This window comes from Geotrypetes seraphini, chromosome 10 (genome assembly GCF_902459505.1).
Source record: "Geotrypetes seraphini chromosome 10, aGeoSer1.1, whole genome shotgun sequence".
NCBI classification, from domain to species: Eukaryota; Metazoa; Chordata; class Amphibia; order Gymnophiona; family Dermophiidae; genus Geotrypetes; species Geotrypetes seraphini.
In genome coordinates, this window is record NC_047093.1 from 2,253,418 (window position 1) to 2,273,471 (window position 20,054).

The following is a 20,054-nucleotide window of genomic DNA, read 5'->3' on the forward strand; positions in this document are numbered from 1 at the left end:
AAAGTCAAAACGGTAGAACAGTCCCTCCTGAAAAATACTATCACAGTAGCACAAAGCCTCTACATTCCGTGGATGTCCAAAGCAAAGAAAACCAAAGGCAAAAGAGAGCCGGCGTGGCTTACTAAAGAGGTGAAGGAAGCCATAAAAGAAAAGAAGGACTCCTTTAAAGCATGGAAACACACGAAAACAACCAAAACTTGGAACAAACACAAGCAAGATCAGAAGTGTCACAGGGCGGTGAGGGATGCCAAAAAGGACTTTGAGGAGAAAATAGCGCAGGAGGCCAAAAACTTCAAGCCCTTCTTCAGGTACGTGAAATGGAGAAAACCCGCAAAAGAGGCGGTGGGATTGCTGGACGACCAGGGAAGGAAAGGGTACATCAAAGAAGACAAACAAATCGCAGACAGACTAAATTCCTTCTTTGCGTCTGTCTTTACACTGCGACAATTCCAGCAGCAGTAAAAGTGTTCAAAGGAGCAACAGAGGACAGCCTTACCACAGTAGAAGTGGACCTGGACCAGATTTACCGCCAGATCGACAAACTCAAAAGTGGCAAATCTCCTGGACCAGACGGAATTCATCTGAGAGTCTTGAAAGAGCTAAAAGTGGAAATCGGAGAATTATTGTAAAAACTTGCCAACCTGTCAATCAAAACAGGACAGATAACGGATGACTGGAAAATAGCGAACGTCACGCCGATATTTTAAAAAGGATCGACAGGAGTACCGGGCAACTTTAGACCTGTAAGTCTCACGTCGGTCCCTGGGAAGATGGTGGAGGTGCTGATCAAGGATAGCATAACCCGGCACTTAGACACACACGACCTGATGAGAGCCAAACAACATGGATTCAGGAAAGGGAAGTCATGTTTGACGAACCTACTTCAATTTTTTGAGACAGTGAACAGACAAATTGATAATGGAGAACCGGTGGATATTATATACTTGGATTTTCAGAAAGCGTTCGACAAGGTTCCACATGTGAGACTCCTAAGGAAACTGCAAGGCCATGGAATAGAAGGAGATATACTAAGATGGATAGGCAAATGGCTGGAGAACAGAAGGCAGAGAGTGGGCATAAATGGGAAGTTCTCAGACTGGGAGCATGTGACTAGCGGTGTGCCCCAGGGCTCGATACTTGGGCCCATCTTATTAAATATTTTCATCAACGACCTAGAGGATGGAACATCCAGTGAGATCATCAAGTTTGCAGATGACACAAAGCTATGCTGGGCAATCAACTCACAGAAGGACAGTGAGGAATTCCAGAGCGACTTGAGCCGATTGGAGAAATGGGCAGACAAATGGCAGATGAAGTTTAATGTGGAAAAATGCAAAGTGATGCACTTAGGCAGAAAAAATAAGGAACACAAGTATAGTATGTCAGGTGCGACTCTGGGAAGAACCGAACAGGAAAAGGACCTGGGCGTATTAATCGATAGGACCCTGAAGCCGTTGGTGCAATGTGCGGCGGCAGCGAAGAACCAAACAGAATGCTAGGCATGATAAAGAAGGGAATCACGAGTAGCTCGGAGAAAGTAATAATGCCGCTTTATAGAACAATGGTCAGACCACACTTGGAATACTGCGTCCAACATTGGTCTCCATACCTAAAGAAGGATATAAAAATACTCGAGAGGGTGCAAAGATGAGCAACGAAGCTAATAAAGGGTATGGAGAACTTGGAATACGAGGAACGACTCAAGAGATTGGGATTGTTCTCTCTCGAGAAGAGGAGACTGCGAGGGGATATGATCGAGACTTTCAAAATATTGAAAGGAATCGACAAAATAGAGCAGGAAAAAAAATTATTTACAATGTCTAATGTGATACGGACAAGAGGACATGGGGACAAGGGGGGACAAGTTCAGGACAAATATCAGGAAGTTCTGCTTCACGCAACGAGTGGTGGACACTGGATTGCTCTCCCAGAAGAGGTAATTGCGGAATCCACCGTTCTAGAATTTAAGGGTAAGTTAGATGTGCATCTCCTTATGAGTGGCATAAAGTGACATGGGTAAGGTTAAGCTAGACACACATCTCCTTACGAGAAGCTTAGAGTGATATGGGGTCTAAAACTATGCCAGGGTACACCTGGTGGGGCCTCCGCGTGTGCGGATCGCCAGACTTGATGGACCTAGGATCTGTTCCAGAGATGGCACTTCTTATGTCCTTATCTTCTGCCCAATGTGTGGCGGCGGCCAAAAAAGCAAACAGGATGCTAGGAATTATTTAAAAAGGGATGATTAATAAGACTAAGAATGTTATAATGCTCCTATATTGCTCCATGGTGCAACCTCACCTGGAGTATTGCGTTCAATTCTGGTCTGCTTATCTCAAGAAAGATATAGTGGCACTAGAAAAGGTTCAAAGAAAAGTGACCAAGATGGTAAAGGGGATGGAACTCCTCTCATACGAGGAAAGACTAAAACAGTTAGGGCTCTTCAGCTTGGATAAGAGACGACAGAGGGGAGATATGATTAAAGTCTACAAAATCCTGAGTGGAGTAGAACGGGTACAAGTGGATCGATTTTTCACTCCACCAAAAATTACAAAGACTAGGGGACACTCAATGAAGTTACAGGGAAATATTTTTAAAATCAATTGGAGGAAATTTTTTTTCACTCGGAGAATAGTTAAGCTTTGGAACACATTGCTAGAGGTTGTGGTAAAAGTGGATAGCATAGCTGGTTTTAAGAAAGGTTTGGACAAGTTCCTGGAGGAAAAGTTCATAGTCTGTTATTGAGAAAAACATGGGGGAAGCCACTGCTTGCCTTGGATCGGTAGTATGGAATATTGCTACTCTTTGTATTTTGGCCAGTTACCAGTAAGCTGAATTTCTGTTTTCTGACCAGCCTTTATATGAGTGCCATCAGAAAGGGTTTAGCACTTAATTTTGGAGGGTCTCTAGTTCAGGTGCCCCCTTCTGACAGCACCTGTTCCCTCGTTTTTCATTATTGCATTTGTTGATATGAGCACAATAATTTGTTGGGGAGTGTCCCCATTCCCCTCTTTCTCTTGTTCTTATCCTCTACAGATGTTCCTGGCTGCTTTAAGACTGATTCCTACAGGGACAGTGATGAGGGGGAGGGGTTTAAGTCTCTGAAGTTTGGGGCTTCCTACAAAGTCCTGGTGGGTAGACAGAAATAACCCACTAGTCCCAGAAAAAAGTGGATTTACAAGAAAGAAGATTAGCTAAGGTAAGAACCTAATCTTTCAGTATGTTTGTTGGAAATGTTGATAGAGCGGAATATAAATTTTTTAAATAAATACATAGAAATACTGCAAAAGCTGTGAATGCTTTTGGATAATGTAACCTTTGCAAACCTGAATGATGTTCTAGAAGTGTCACATCTGCAGGGAACGAAATGGAAATTTAGCACCTTTTTTAAAATGTTGCTTTCCCTTTTTCTGCCTTAGTGGACTCCAAAAGATGACATGGCTGTGCTGAAGATTCATGGGAAATGTGATGATGTGTTGAGACTGCTAATAGGAGAATTAGGCCTAGAGATTCCCGCTTACAACAGGTGATATTCTGGCATTCCTATCAGCGTGAAAGTGGTGCTGGGGGGAGGGGACAATGCTAGTGAATGAGTAGCACCATGAGAGGTTATGGCCCTGAATGGGTTGAGGTTGACATTGGCAGCGACACTGCGGGAAGGAGGGTGACGATTTTTTTTACCAGTAGTGGCAGCTTGTTGGGGGGAGAGGGGGAGTAACTATAATAAAATGCCCACTACAGTATAGTGGAGATGAAATGGGGGTTAGGAAGTAACGATGTCTCTCATTTCACATGCACTTTTTAACTTCACCACTTGCTGACACATTTCATCTTATTCTTTAGCATCTCTCCAGACAGCTTCACTGATGGGTAATAGCTCATCATGACCAGCAGGTGGAGACTGAGACCAAATCTTTTGGCTGTAGTAGAAATAGCTGTGCTTCCCTATCATACCTCAGTCTGCTCTCAGTCTCCAGCAGGTGTGGTAAGCTATTGGAGTCTTCCCTCTTGAGTGTTAGGACTGTTGGATTTTGTGTAGTGCCGGACTGAGCTTGGGAGGACTCTGTTTGAGAGTCTATCCAATCTCAGGGGAGTCACACTCGACAGGTCACTAGTTGAGGCCCCCCTTCCTCCACATCCCCCAAATTTTGTAGAGGTGCGTCTGCTATAAGCCTTGACACTGATACAGGCAAGGCATATGGCTTAGAGTTTCAAGTTTATTAAAAATTTGATGTACACGCAATGTCAGATACTTCAGTGTGTATAACAATTTAAAATTAGGAGACAAACAATAAACAAATAAACATACAGTGTATATGTACAAATATTTACCAGTACAAAAGGGAAGGAGTCTGTTCTGACATTAAAAAAAAAATCCTGAGACAGTGCCGGTCTGAAGGGACCCTACCTTTTATTATTGCTTTTTTCTTGTTAACCAGCACTTTTCTTACAGCTAGGTGGCATTTTGCACAATGAGCATTTTTAAGAACATAAGAATTGCCGCTGCTGGGTCAGACCAGTGGTCCATCGTGCCCAGTAGTCCACTTATACGGCAGCCTTTAGGTGAAAGACCAGTGCTCTAACTGAGTCTAGTCTTACCTGCATACGTTCTGGTTCAGCAGGAACTTGTTTAACTTTGTCTTGAATCCCCTATAACAGCCTCCGGAAGAGCGTTCCAGTTTTCTACCACACTCTGGGTGAAGAAGAACTTCCTTACGTTTGTACAGAATCTATCCCCTTTTAACTTTAAAGAGTACCCTCTCATTCTCTCTACCTGGAGAGGGTGAACAACCTGTCTTTATTTATTAAGTCTATTCCCTTCATTATTAAGAAGAGAATAGACTTAATTAAGAACATAAGAATTGCCGCTGCTGGGTCAGACCGGTGGTCCATCGTGTCCAGCAGTCCGCTCATGCGGCGGCCCCCATGTCTCCTCTTTTCAAGGAAGAAGAGGCCCAGTTTCTCTAATCTCTCACTGTACGGCAACTCCTCCAGCCCCTTAACCATTTTAGTCACTCTTCTCTGGACCCTTTTGAGTAGTACTGTGTCCTTCTTCAAGTACGGCGCCCAGTGCTGGACGCAGTATTCCAGGTGAGGGCGTACCATGGCCCGGTACAGCGGCATGATATCCTTCTCCAATCTGTTTGTGATCCCCTTCTTAATCATTCCTAGCATCCTGTTCGCCCTTTTTGCTGTCTCCGCGCATTAAGCGGACAGCTTCATCAACTTTCAACCAGTACTCCCAAGTCTCTTTCCTGGGGGGTCTCTCAGAGTACTGCACCAGACATGGAGGAGTGTGTGGCGCAGTGGTTGAAGCTACAGCCTCAGTACCCTGGGGTTGTGGGTTCAAATCCCGTGCTGCTCCTTGTGACCCTGGGCAAGTCACTTAGTCCTCCTTAGCCCCAGGTATGATAGATAGATTGTGAGCCCACCAGGACAGATAGAGAAAATGCTTGAGTACCTGATTGTAAAACCGCTTAGATAACCTTGATAGGCGGTATAGAAAATCCTAATAAAACTTGAAAACTAATAATCCTGTATTCGTGTATAAGATTTTTGTTACCGACATGCATCACCTTACACTTATCCACGTTAAACCTCATTTGCCATGTCACAGCCCATTTCTCAAGCGTGTTTGTCACGTTGCAGGTCTTCGCAATCCTTCTGTATCTTCACTACTCTGAATAACTTTGTATCATCTGCAAATTTAATCACCTCACTCGTCATACCAATTTCCAGGTCATTTATAAATATGTTGACGAGCAAGGGAAAAAGTGTTCATTGTGCTCCAGACATAAGGTAACTTCGGCCAGCCTATTCTCGCGGTGTGCAGGCTGCTACGAAGGGGAATCCTCGGTGGCTTCAGGTGCTGTCGAACAGGGTTCCCCTTCACAAGTAACTCGCGCACTGACAGCTGACAGCGGGGAAGCTCGAGCTTCTCCCTCTGCCCACACAGGGATTTACTCAGCCACCAATGTTCAGGGAAATAAGGTTTCTCTTACCACCGATGCTGCTGGGGACTCCCTTACCACTGCTGCCTGCTTTAGGGGCTGGGAAGGTTCAGGCTTCTCAGCTGCTACAGGACTCAGGGGTGTCTTTTTCGGCATGATCTCTGTTTTTGGCTGGAAGCACCTCCATTTTGTCTGTAGCATCAGGTGACCTACCCCTATTTTGGAGAGACAGGGGAAGGTTTCTACTGGATCCTCTGCTTTTGGTTTTGCCCCGTGTAAAGCTTATTTTCAGGCAGTCAGTGGTCCTGCTTCCGCCCTGGGAGTCTGGTGGTGTCCCTCCATGACTGCTCCGGTTCGGCCCTCCTCAGCACCGGTCTCATCCCTGTCTCCTTCTCTCTCGTCCAAGTGGCCGCGGGTCTCTTGGGATGATGATTTATTGGATGAGGACCTGGACCCTTTAGGATACCTCTAGGATCCTCTTGGGGGGGATGGGGACGGATGCTGTTAGTGGCGGCTTTGTGATTCCGTCTGCTGGCAAGGATGTGTCCTTGGTGGGCATTTTTCAGCAGGAAGAGCTGCAGGAGCTGATTCTTCAGGTATCCTCGGTGTTGACCTTCTACTTCGAGGATCCGATCTGCTTTCCTTTGTATCAGGATATTTGGGATTTTGTCCTTGTGCAGTGGAAAGCACCGGAAGGTGCCCTTTCATTTTGCGCGCTCTATGGCTTGCCTATATCCCATCTTAGAGGGGGATAAGGATACCTTGAAGTTGCCAGTAGTGTGCGTGGTGTTCTCTGTCATCAAAAAGCAGCATACAGTGCCTGTCGATGGCAGCTCGGCCTTACGCAACTCTGAGGAGCGTAGATCAGAGGCCCTTCTTAAGCAGAATTTTGATGTCTCTGCCTTAGCAGTCCAGGCGGCAATGTGTGACGGTCTGGTGGCTCAGGCCTGTTTTTGGTGGGTCGAGTGTGTCCTTGACCACTGTGAGTCTGATGGCTGGTCCTTGGTGGAACAGGACGTATCTAAAATTGACATGGGTGCCTCTTATCTCTCTGATGCCCTGTATGACCTGTTGCAAGCATCAGCCAAGTCCATGGCTCTTGGGGTAGCTGCACATCGTACCTTATGACTTTGGGCTTGGTTGGTGGATGCGGCATCTAAGGCTAAGCTGACAAAATTTCCATTTCAGGGTTTTTTTTTTTGGTTTGGAGAGGATTTGGACAAGTTGATTCAGACCTTGACAGACTCTAAGGTGCCCTGTCTTCCTGAAGATCGTTCCAGCCCGCCTGTGTGGGGTGGCATTGCATGAGGGTGTTTGCGTGATTTCCGCAGGTACTTCCCTGGTCGAGGGGGCTTCTTGTTTTCCAGCCTTGGGGGTTTCTCGGGGCCGTTTCTTAAAGTGCATGCAGTCCTTTCAGGGGGGGATGTGTTTCCTCCACCGGCTCCTTTGCCGCCTGGCCCGCCCAATGACTCCCTGCCGGCGCCTCCCTTGGTTCTGGTGGGCACTCGGTTACGAGATTTTTGCCAGGGATGGGCTGCGATCACAATGGATCAGTGGATCCTGGAAGTGATTCAAGACGGTTAAGCTCTGGTGTTTTCCCACTCCTTGTCAGATCACTTTCTCGCTTCTCCTTGTCAGGCAGCATGGAAGAAGCGGGCCTTTCACCAGATGCTACAAAGATTGCTAGATCTCAAAGCGGTGGTGTAGTACCTCCACAGGAAGTACTCCATTTACTTCATAGTGCCCAAGAAAGAGGGGACTTTTCAGACCATCTTGGATCTGAAGGGGGGTCAATAGGGCTCTGCAAGTTACGTCTTTTCGCTTGGAGATCTGTCATTCTGGTGGTTCAGTCAGGGGAATTTCTGACCTCTCTAGATCTGACCGAAGCATACTTGCATGTTCCGATTTGCGCCTTTCATCAGCAGTTCTTTCATTTTGCAATCTTGGGAGGGCACTTCCAGTTTTGGGCACTTCTTTTTGATCTAGCCATGGCTCCGCAGATGTTCACCAAGATTATGGTGGTCATGGCAACAGCCTTGCGCAAGGAGGGCATTCTGGTTCACACCTATCTGGACAATTGGTTGATCTGAGCAAAGTCATTTCAAGAGAGCTCCCGGATTACGTCTCGGGTTGTGGAGTTCCTGCAGTCGCTGAGTCGGTTGGCTCCGTCTCAGCACCTGGAGTACCTTGGGGTTCTGTCGACACTAGCTTGGGGAAGGTCTACTTGCCAGAGGCCCAAGTGGTCAAGTTGCAATCACAGATTCGCCTTTTGATGGTTTACTGGTGTCCTTGGGCTCAGGGTTTTCTCCAGGTCTTGGGGGCAATGGTGACTTCCCTAGACATGGTTCAGTGGGCCCCAGTAGGTTCTACTTCAGCGGTGGTCGCCTCAGGTGCACGATTTGGACTCTCCCGTTCCTCTTCGGGAGTTAATTTGTCGCTACAGTCTTCAAATCTGGTGCAGGGAGTGAGTTTGGATCAGCCCCAGTGGACAGTTGTTCTCACGGATGAACATAAAAAGAACATAAGAAGCGCCATCTCCAGATCAGACCTTCGGTCCATCTAGTCCGGCGATCCGCACATGCGGAGGCCCTGCCAGGTGTATACCTGGCATAATTTTTAGTCAGAAACCTAAAATCATACAACCCAGCAGTATATGTCACAATCACAGAAAAATAGTATAGAATTCCACTTATATGGAACAATACACATCAGTATTGTTAGCCCATTACAATTTAGGGCTTACTATACGGCCTCAGAGATGGAGCCTACGCACAGCAGTTCAGTCACAAGCTGAGATGATCCGCGTAGTTTTGATTCTCCTGCTCCAATCATTGGCCAATAAATACTTTTTTTGTACTTTTTTTATATATATATAGGCCCTGATTCTCCAAAAGTGCGTCCCGATTTTAGGCAGCTGTAGACGTCCTACAGCTGTCTAATCAGCCAATCGGGATGCACTTTTTTTTTTTTTTTTAAATGCTCCCCAGGCAGGCCGCCCGGGAGAGGCGTCCTATACTAAACGCCGATTCTGTAACCGGCGTCTTTAGAGAATCGGGTTAAATTAGACGTGGCCGCTATACTTATGGCAGCAAGGGATCTCCCTGCTGCAATATGTATAGCGGCCGCGGTTGTTGCGGCCGCCTGTCCCATCACCGACAGGAGAATGCCTAACTCCTCCTGTCGGAACCCTTCCCCCCCTCCCCCCCAAACTCGTAATCGCCGACAGGAGGATGCCCAACTCCTCCTGTCGGAACCCCGGACCCCCCTCCCCCCAAAACTCGTAATCGCCGACAGGAGGATGCCCAACTCCTCCTGTCGGAACCCCGGAACCCCCTCCCCCCCCCCCAAACTCGTAATCGCCGACAGGAGGATGCCCAACTCCTCCTGTCGGAACCCCGGAACCCCCTCCCCCCCCCCAAACTCGTAATCGCCGACAGGAGGATGCCCAACTCCTCCTGTCGGAACCCCGGAACCCCCCCCCCCCCCAAACTCGTAATCGCCGACAGGAGGATGCCCAACTCCTCCTGTCGGAACCCCGGAACCCCCTCCCCCCCAAACTCGTAATCGCTGACAGGAGGATGCCCAACTCCTCCTGCCGGAAAGCCCAACGACCCCCCGCCCCAACTAATCTCCCTCCCCCAACTAACCTTTCAATGTTGGTCAGCTGGACGGTCTTGCTGCCGTCCAGCCGACGGGTCTGCCTCGTGGAAATGAGACGGCACGCCCCTTCCCGGCCCATCCCCGCTAAATCTAAGGCCTGATTGGCCCAGGCTAGGCACCTTGGCCAATCAGGCCTTAGGATTAGTGGGGATGGGTGGACCCGCTATGCCTAAGGCCTGATTGGTCCAGGCTTCTACAGCCTGGGCCAATCAGGCCTTAGATTTAGCGGGGATGGGCCGGGAAGGGGCGTGCCGTCTCATTTCCACGAGGCAGACCCGTTGACTGGACGGCAGCAAGACCCGTCCAGCTGACCAACATTGAAAGGTTAGTTGGGGGAGGGAGATTAGTTGGGGCGGGGGGTCGTTGGGCTTTCCGGCAGGAGGAGTTGGGCATCCTCCTGTCGGCGATTACGAGTTTGGGGGGGAGGGGGTTCCGGGGTTCCGACAGGAGGAGTTGGGCATCCTCCTGTCGGTGATGAGACAGGCGGCCGCGGCCGCTATACTTTATTGCAGCAGGGAGATCCCTTGCCGCGATCAGTATAGCGACCGCGTCTACTTACAATGTAGACCAGCATTTTGCTGGCCTACATTTTAAGCGTCTCTTCCTTTACTAGGGAGACGCGTAGGGCCGCCTAAGTTCGCCTAAGGCCTGTAGGCGAGCTTAGGCATCTTGCGGGTCTCCCTAGGCTCCCGGAGGCGCCTTCAGGCCTGCCTGGGGAGCATTTTTTTTTAAAAAACGTGCATCCCGATTGGCTGATTAGACAGCTGTAGGACGTCTACAGCTGCCTAAAATCGGGACGCACTTTTGGAGAATCAGGGCCATAGTGTTTATCTTAGAGCTAATATAAACCCTTCACCAATCAATTCTGAAGATGTAGTAGTTTTTTCAAAAACTCTTCAGCAAGTACTGTGCATATTATCCAGATCTGAAAAACTAGACCACAAAAATTATCTTGTTATTTAGTAGTCTTCACTGTTGGAGTCTTATTTTAAAACCTCATTTAGTTCATGTCCGTCTGCCAACGCGGCCAGCGTTTCGCGGTAATTACATACATCCGCTGCGTCAGGGCCACTGGGACATTAACAATTACACTAGAAATAAATACAAAAGTTAAGACATTCACCCTCCAAAACCAGATAACACAAAATTTAAAAAATTTAAATACCACAACACTCACATCAGTGCATTCGGTCACAGCTTTTCAAACAGTGTCAAGATGGCAGCAACGTCTTTTTTATAGCCTATTCAACGTAATGACGTGACAGTAACATGACTATTACAAGCTTCCTACTTCAAAAAAAAATTTTTAGTCACCCATATCCTTCTATGCCTCTCGTAAGGAGATGTGCATCTAGTTTGCTTTTGAATCCTAGGACGGTCGATTCCGCAATAACCTCCTCTGGGAGAGTATTCCAGGTGTCAACCACTCTCTGAGTGAAGCAGAACTTCCTGATATTAGTCCTGAACTTGTCCCCCCTTAGCTTCATTTCGTATCCTCTTGTCTGTGTCAAATTGGACAATGTAAATAGTTTTTTCTGCTCTATTTTGTCGATTCCTTTCAGTATTTTGAAGGTCTCAATCATATCCCCTCGTAGTCTCCTTTTCTCAAGGGAGAACAATCCCAGTCTTTTAAGTTGATCCTCGTATTCCAGTTTCTCCATACCCTTTACTAGTTTTGCTGCTCGTCTCTGCACCTTCTCCAGCAGTTTTATGTCCTTCTTTAGATTGGGAGACCAATGTTGGACGCAGTATTCCAAGTGGGGTCTGACCATTGCTCTATAAAGCGGCATTATGACCCTCTCTGATCTACTTGTGATTCCCTTCTTTATTTACTTTCCTTGCCGCCGCCGCACATTGTGCTGATGGTTTCAGGGTCCTATCTATCAGTACACCCAGGTCCTTTTCTTCGCTCTTACCCAGAGTTGCACCTGACATTCTATACTCGTGTTCCTTATTCTTTCTGCCTAAATGCATTACTTTGACCAGAAATAGCTAAGAAGAAAAAAATTTAAAAATTTAAATTGAATCAGGTTGTGCAGACTGGATGGACCATTCGGGTCTTTATCTGCCGTCATCTACTATGTTAATATGTTACTATGTTTTGCATTTCTCCACATTAAACTTCATCTGCCATTTCTCCACCCATTTCTCTAACTGACACAAATCACTCTGGAGTTCCTCGCTATCCTTTTGCTATCTGATTGCCCGGCATAGTTTTGTGTCGTCTGCAAACTTGATGATCTCACTGGATGTTCCTTCTTCTATTAAATAAAATCAGCCCAAGTACCGAGCCCTGGAGTACACCACTAGTCACTTTCTCCCAGTCGGAGAACTTCCCATTTATGCCCACTCTCTGTTTTCTGTTCTCCAGCCATTTGCCTATCCATCTTTGTATATCCCCCTCTATTCCATGGCTTTGTAGTTTCCTGAGAAGTCTTTTGTGTGGAACTTTGTTGAACGCTTTATCCCAGGACAAGCAGGCAGCATATTCTTAACACATGGGTGACGTCACCGACGGAGCCCTCGGTACGGACCTTTTAACTAGAAGTTTCTAGTTGGCCGCACCGCGCGTGCGCGAGTGCCTTCCCGCCCGACGAAGGAGTGCGTGGTCCCCAGTTTCTTCGTTTCCGCGGAGCGAAGAAGACGCGTGTATTTTTTCAACGGCCGTTGAAATCACTTTTTGCCTTCCCGCTCGCGCTTTTGTTATATATTTTTCTTCCTCTACCTTCGGGTTTCCTTTTTCTTTCAATTGCAAAAAAAAAAAAAAAAAAAACTTTGATTTTTATTGTTTCTTTCGTTTTTGCCCCGGCGGGGCCTGTTGCCATTATACAGGCCTCGGACTTCGATTTTGCGGAGGCTATCTTCCCCTTCATGCCCCCGCAGGTCGGTTTTAAGAAGTGCCAGCGGTGTGCACGCCCGATCTCCGTTTCTGACCCACACAATTGGTGTTTGCAGTGCCTGGGTCCGGAGCATCGGGCAGATTCCTGCACCCGCTGTGCCACTTTACAAAAACGTACACTTAAAAACCGAAGAATCCAGCAAACCCTGCTCTTCGGCTCCGAGTCGGCGATGGATTCATCACCCTCAACGGCGGTACCGCAGAAATCGGCACCGTCCAGCTCGACACCGACCGATCCCGCATCGGCGCCACTGGCGCCAGGTAAGCCGGCTAAGAAGCCTTCCTCTTCCCTCGAGCGCCCTCCAGCTACGGTGACGACACCGTCCATACCGGCATCGCACCGGTCCCGTAAACGCTCCGCCCCGATAACGGTGAGTGCCTCGTCATCGGCCTCCTCATCACCGGGGCGTGGAGCGGCATCCAAGGAACCGAAGAAAAAGAAAGCGGTTCCGATGCCACCCCTGGATGACCGTATCTCGGCCATTCTGCAAACTCAGCTTCAGGAGCAGTTGAAGAAACAGCTTGAACAACTGCTACCCTCTATCCTGGCACCGCTCCTTCCGGTACCAGACCGGCCCGAGCCCCGCACCGAGCCCCCGGTGTCCACTCCTTCGGTACCGGTAAACACCTCGATGCCGATCCTTTCGGCCCAACAACTTCCTGATGATCCTGTGGTTCATTCTCAACCCACAGTGGATCCTGCTCGGCACCAGGCGGTACGGCACTCTTCTCGGGACCGAGAACGACGCCGATCGTCCTCCCCTGGTGCCGTTTCGGTGCGCTCTGGTAAATCTTTGTCCAAGACTCGCCACACCGCACCCTCCACCCCGGTGTCCCGACACGCACCAGAGGTCAGGGATCCTGATTTATGGGAGGAGACTCCTCTCGGTACCGAGGAGGATCCCTCCTCATCTGATGAGGAACCATCGGCACCTGATGCCACCTCTAAACCTGAGCAGTCCTCTTTTTCTAAATTTCTGAGGGAAATGTCTGCTGCTCTGTCACTTCCCCTTGAATCTGACTCCAAAAAGTCCCAAGCCTTTTTAGAAGCCTTAGACTTTGAGCAACCTCCTAAAGAGTTCCTCAAACTTCCCGTACATGACATCTTACGGGAGACATTCTACAAAAACTTGGAAAATCCCCTCACGGTACCGGGAGCTCCCCGTAAACTGGACAACCTTTACCGTGTCATCCCTATTCCAGGATTCGACAAATCTCAATTGCCCCATGAGTCCCTTCTGGTGGAATCCACCTTAAAAAAGACTCAGGGCTCCAGTGTCTATGCCTCTACCCCTCCTGGCAGAGAAGGTAAGACCATGGACAAGTTTGGCAAGAGGCTTTACCAAAATGCCATGCTTGCCAACAGGGCAAACAACTATTCCTTCCATTTTTCCTTTTATCTCAAACACTTGGTCCAACAGCTGTCTGCCCTCCAGAAGTACCTACCTGAGCGCAAGGTCCCGCTATTCCAGCAGCACATATCTGGCCTTCTCCAAATGCGCAAGTATATGGTCCGCTCGATATACGACTCCTTCGAGCTCACCTCTCGGGCCTCTGCCATGGCTGTAGCCATGCGTCGCTTGGCCTGGCTCAGAGTCTCCGACCTGGACATCAACCACCAGGACCGCCTGGCCAATGCCCCCTGTCTCGGGGATGAGCTTTTTGGAGAGTCACTGGATTCCACCACCCAGAAACTCTCCGCCCATGAGACCAGGTGGGACACCCTGATCAAGCCGAAAAAGAAGGCTCCGCCTGCTCGACCCTATCGGCCTCAATCATCTTACCAGCGGAGGTTCTCAGCCAGGCCACTCAATCCACCTCCCCAACAATCTCGGCGACCCCGTCAACAGCAGCACCATGCCCAGGCTCGGTCTCAGGCCACTCAACCCTCCAAGCCTCCTCAGCCTGCTAAACAATCTCAGCCCTTTTGACTCTTCTCTCCAGGGCATAGCCAGTCATCCACCCTCGCTGCCTCTTCCACAGCCTATCGGGGGTCGTCTCACCATTTTCTCAAGCCGTTGGGAAGTCATCACGTCGGACCAGTGGGTCCTCAACATCATCCGCCACGGCTACTCTCTCAACTTCCAGACTCTGCCTTCGGACAACCTTCCCGTAGAGTCTGCTTCAAACTCATCTCAAACCCCCCTCCTCCTGAGGGAGGTTCAATCCCTCCTCCTTCTCAATGCCATCGAAGAAGTACCTCCAGATCAAAGGGGGCAGGGATTCTACTCCCGCTACTTCCTGGTACCCAAAAAGACGGGAGACCTCCGTCCCATTCTCGATCTCAGGAACCTCAACAAGTGTCTGGTCAAGGAGAAGTTCAGAATGCTCTCCCTTGCCACGCTCTACCCTCTTCTTTCTCAACACGACTGGCTATGTTCCCTGGACCTCAAAGAGGCCTACACTCACATCTCCATCAATCAACATTCTCGCCGCTACCTGCGGTTCCAGGTACTGCACCACCACTATCAGTACAAGGTGCTACCGTTCGGCCTCGCCTCCTCACCCAGGGTCTTCACCAAGTGCCTTATAGTGGTAGCGGCCTTCCTCAGGTCTCACAACCTCCAGGTGTTCCCCTATTTGGACGATTGGTTGGTGAAAGCACCTACGTCTCCACTTGTGCTACAGGCTACTCATCACACCATCTCTCTCCTCCACCTCCTGGGGTTCGAGATCAACTACCCCAAGTCGCATCTGCTTCCCACCCAGCGACTTCAATTCATTGGAGCAGTTCTGGACACCACGCTAATGAGGGCTTTTCTCCCCTCCGATCGCAAGCAGACCCTGCTCCATCTCTGCCGTCAGGTACTCATGCATCCCTCCATTCCTGCTCGACAGATGATGGTCCTCCTGGGTCACATGGCCTCGACAGTGCATGTCCTTCCTCTGGCTCGTCTCCACCTTCGTACACCTCAGTGGACGCTCGCCAACCAGTGGTCACAGACTACGGATCTTCTTTCTCATCCCATCTCTGTGACATCATCTCTTCAGCAATCTCTCCAATGGTGGTTGAACTCCTCAAATCTTTCCAGGGGTCTACTTTTCCATCTGCCCCCCCACTCTATGATCATCACCACAGATGCGTCCCCCTACGCGTGGGGAGCTCACCTGGGAGATCTACGCACCCAGGGACTTTGGACCCCACAGGAGCGTCGTCATCACATCAATTTCCTGGAACTCAGAGCCATGTTCTACGCCCTCAAGGCTTTCCAACATCTTCTCTGTCCTCAAGTCCTCCTCCTATGCACAGACAATCAAGTCGCCATGTACTACATAAACAAGCAAGGCGGCACCGGATCTCGCCCCCTTTGTCTGGAGGCTCTGCGCATCTGGACCTGGGCCACGGACCGCAATCTCTTTCTCAGGGCGGTCTATATCCAGGGCGAACAGAACTCTCTGGCCGACAATCTCAGCCGCATCCTTCAACCTCACGAGTGGACGTTGGACCCTCCGACTCTACTCTCCATCTTTGCTCGATGGGGCACTCCGCAGGTGGACCTCTTTGCAGCACCTCACAACCATCAGCTGCCCCAATTCTGTTCCAGACTCTTCTCTCCTCACCGTCTGGCCCCGGATGCATTCCTGCTCGACTGGAGGGATCGGTTCCTCTATGCCTTCCCTCCACTTCCTTTGATGTTGCGGACCTTGTCCAAACTCCGCAAGGACAATGCCACCATGATCCTCATCGCCCCTCGGTGGCCTCGTCAACACTGGTTCTCCCTTCTGCTTCAACTCAGCTCCAGGGAGCCCATTCCTCTTCCTGTGTTTCCTACTCTACTTACACAGCAGAATCAGTCTCTACTACATCCCAACCTGTCTTCCCTCCACCTGACAGCTTGGTTTCTCTCGGGCTGACCTCTCCTGAGAATCTGTCTCAACCGGTCCGCCTCATTTTGGACGCCTCCAGGAAACCGGCCACTCTCCAATGTTACCATCAGAAGTGGACCAGATTCTCCTCGTGGTGTCTCCGGCATCATCAAGAACCCACCTCTTTGGCGGTGGAAACTGTCTTGGAATATTTGCTCTCGCTGTCCAACGCTGGCCTCAAAACCACCTCCATCAGAGTCCACCTCAGTGCCATCACTGCGTTTCACGAGCCTATTCTCGGAAAACCCCTCACGGCTCATCCTCTGGTTTCAAGATTTATGAGAGGGCTCTTCAACATCAAACCGCCTCTCAAGCCTCCTCCCGTCGTCTGGGACCTGAATGTGGTTCTCTCTGCTCTCATGAAACCTCCGTTTGAGCCTCTTGCCACAGCTTCATTCAGGCTTCTTACATGGAAGGTGCTTTTCCTAATTGCCATCACCTCTGCCAGGAGGGTTAGCGAACTGCATGCACTGGTTGCCGACCCACCGTTCACTGTTTTTCACCATGACAAGGTTGTTCTGCGTACCCACCCTAAATTCCTTCCCAAGGTGGTCTCGGCTTTTCACCTCAACCAGTCCATTGTGCTTCCCGTCTTCTTCCCTAAGCCTCACTCGCATCCTGGAGAACAGGCGTTGCACACGCTGGATTGTAAGCGTGCCCTTGCTTACTACCTTGATCGTACCAGAGCTCACCGAACATCCCCTCAGCTCTTTTTGTCTTCCGATCCCAACCGTTTGGGCCGTCCTGTCTCCAAACGGACACTTTCAAATTGGCTTGCTGCCTGTATTGCCTTCTGTTATGCTCGGGCCGGTCTCTCACTGGAAGGATCTGTCACGGCCCACAGAGTCCGAGCTATGGCTGCTTCTGTGGCTTTCCTCCGTTCCACGCCCGTCGAGGAAATCTGCAAGGCGGCCACTTGGTCCTCAGTTCACACGTTCACTACTCACTACTGTCTGGATGCGTTCTCCAGACGGGATGGACACTTCGGCCAATCTGTGTTACAAAATTTATTTTCCTAATGGCCAACCATCCCTCCTCCCTCTTTGTTAGCTTGGAGGTCACCCATGTGTTAAGAATATGCTGCCTGCTTGTCCTGGGATAAAGCACAGTTACTTACCGTAACAGGTGTTATCCAGGGACAGCAGGCAGATATTCTTAAGTCCCACCCACCTCCCCGGGTTGGCTTCTTAGCTGGCTTATCCTAACTGGGGACCACGCACTCCTTCGTCGGGCGGGAAGGCACTCGCGCACGCGCGGTGCGGCCAACTAGAAACTTCTAGTTAAAAGGTCCGTACCGAGGGCTCCGTCGGTGACGTCACCCATGTGTTAAGAATATCTGCCTGCTGTCCCTGGATAACACCTGTTACGGTAAGTAACTGTGCTTTCTGGAAGTCTAAGTATATTATGTCCACCGGTTCTCCACTATCAATTTGTTCGTTCACGGTCTCAAAAAATTGAAGTAAATTCATTAAACATGATTTCCCTTTCCTGAAGCCATGTTGACTGGCTTTCATCGGGTCGTATGTATATAAGTGCCGGACTATGCTATCTTTAATCAGTGCTTCAACCATCTTTCCAGGGACAGACGTAAGGCTCACAGGTCTGTAGTTGCCCGGTTCTCCTCTCGATCCTTTTTTGAAAATTGGCGTGACATTCGCTATCTTCCAGTCATCCGGTATCTGTCCAGTTCTAATTGTCAGGTTGGCAAGTTTTTGCAATAACTCTCCGATTTCAACCTTCAATTCTTTTAAGACTCTCGGGTGAATTCCATCCGGTCCAGGAGATTTGTCACTTTTAAGTTTGTCAATCTGGTAGTATACCTGGTCCAAGTCCACTTCTACTGAGGCAGTCTTCTATTACTCCTTTGAACACTTCTACTGCATCTGATATTGTAGCAGTGTCCTCCTTTGTAAAGACGGACGCAAAAAAGGAATTTAGTCTGTCTGCAATTTGTTTGTCTTTCTTGATATACCCTTTTCTTCCCTGGTCGTCCAGCGGTCCCACCGCCTCTTTTGCGGGTTTTTTCCCTTTTATGTATCTAAAGAAGGGCTTGAAATTTTTGGCCTCTTGCGCTATTTTCTCCTCATAGTCCTTTTTGGCATCCCTCACCGCCTTGTGACATTTCTTCTGATCATCTTTATGTTTGTTCCAAGCTTCTGTTGTTTTTGTGCATTTCCATTTTTTGAAAGAGTCCTTCTTTTCTTTTATGGCTTCCTTCACCTGTCTGGTAAGCCATGCTGATTTTCCTTTGCCTTTAGTTCTCCTTTCTTTGGAAATCTACGGAATGTAGAGATTTTGTGCTTCCGTGATAGTATTTTTCAGTAGAGACCATGCATGATCTACCATTTTAATGCCAGTCTCCTAGGTTGGGGAGCTCAGTGTCTTGGTCGCTCAGCTCAGGGTCTCCAAAGGAGGTGTCTTGGTCTATCAATATTCTAGAGACCAGAGCCATCCGGTTGACGTTGCTAGCGTTCCAGACATTGTTGACGGGCAAGTCTGTTTGGGTTCTCCTAGACAATGCTATGGAGGTGGCTTATGTCAATTATCAGGGGGGAACCAGAAGTCGTCTGGTGGCGCAGGACGTACTTCTTGAACGGAGAAACTTTAACTAGGACTTCAGCAGAACGAGATTTAGGAGTAATCATCAGTGCAGACATGAAAACTGCCAATCAAATGGAGAAGGCTTCATCTAAGGCAAGGCAGATATTGGGTTGTATCAATAGAAGTTTCGTCAGCCGAAAGCCTGAAGTCATAATGCCGTTGTACAGGGCCATGGTGAGACCTCATCTGGAGTACTGTGTGCAATTCTGGAGGCCACATTACAGTAAAGATGTGCGCAGAATTGAATCGGTTCAGCGGACGGCCACCAGGATGATCTCGGGGCTCAAGGGTCTCTCGTATGAAGAGAGACTGAACAAATTGCAGTTCTACACTCTCGAGGAACGTAGGGAGAGGGGAGACATGATCGAAACATTTAAGTACCTCACGGGACGTGTCAAAGTGGAAGATGATATTTTCTTTCTCAAGGGATCTTCGGCCACAAGAGGGCACCCGCTCAAACTCAGGGGCGGAAAATTTCATGGCGACACCAGAAAGTATTTCTTCACAGAGAGAGTGGTTGATCATTGGAACAAGCTTCCAGTGCAGGTGATCGAGGCAGACAGCGTGCCAGACTTTAAGAATAAATGGGATACCCATGTGGGATCCCTACGAGGGTCAAGATAAGGAAATTGGGTCATTAGGGCATAGACAGGGGGTAGGTAAGCAGAGTGGGCAGACTTGATGGGCTGTAGCCCTTTTCTGCCTCATCTTCTATGTTTCTATGAGACGGCTCTGCTCATGGTTTGGGCAGAGACTCATTTTCTGGACATCTCGGCTTCCCACATAGCAGGAATGGAGAATGTCCAGGCAGACTTCCTCATTCACATGCTAGATCCCGGAGAGTGGTGTCTTGGTCCCGCGGTCTTCAAGTTAGTTGTGCAGACTTGGGGTCAGCCGGTCATGGACCTGATAGCCACGAGTGTCAATGCCAAAACGCCCCAGTTCTACAGTCAGCACAGGGATGTTCATGCTGAGGGGGTTGGATGCTCTGGTACAGCCTTGGCCGACAGCAGGTCAACTGTTAGTGTTTCCACCGTGGCTGATGGTGGGCAGAGTTCTTCTTCGCATTACTCGGC

At 49.2% G+C, this 20,054-nt stretch overlaps 1 protein-coding gene across 5 annotated transcripts in view; it reads left to right on the plus strand.

The window, feature by feature from the left end:
• LOC117368010 (transcription factor MafG) overlaps positions 1–20,054 on the plus strand; it is a 147,523-nt gene that overhangs the window by 118,103 nt on the left and 9,366 nt on the right. For 4 of the 5 annotated variants that reach the window (XM_033961218.1, XM_033961220.1, XM_033961219.1 and 1 more), the window contains one exon: positions 3,420–3,526. In XM_033961218.1, the coding sequence (XP_033817109.1) occupies positions 3,420–3,526 (107 nt within the window). Of the gene's footprint in view, positions 1–3,036; positions 3,200–3,419; positions 3,527–20,054 lie in introns of those variants that run through there. The other variant, XR_004540891.1, reaches the window with a different exon arrangement.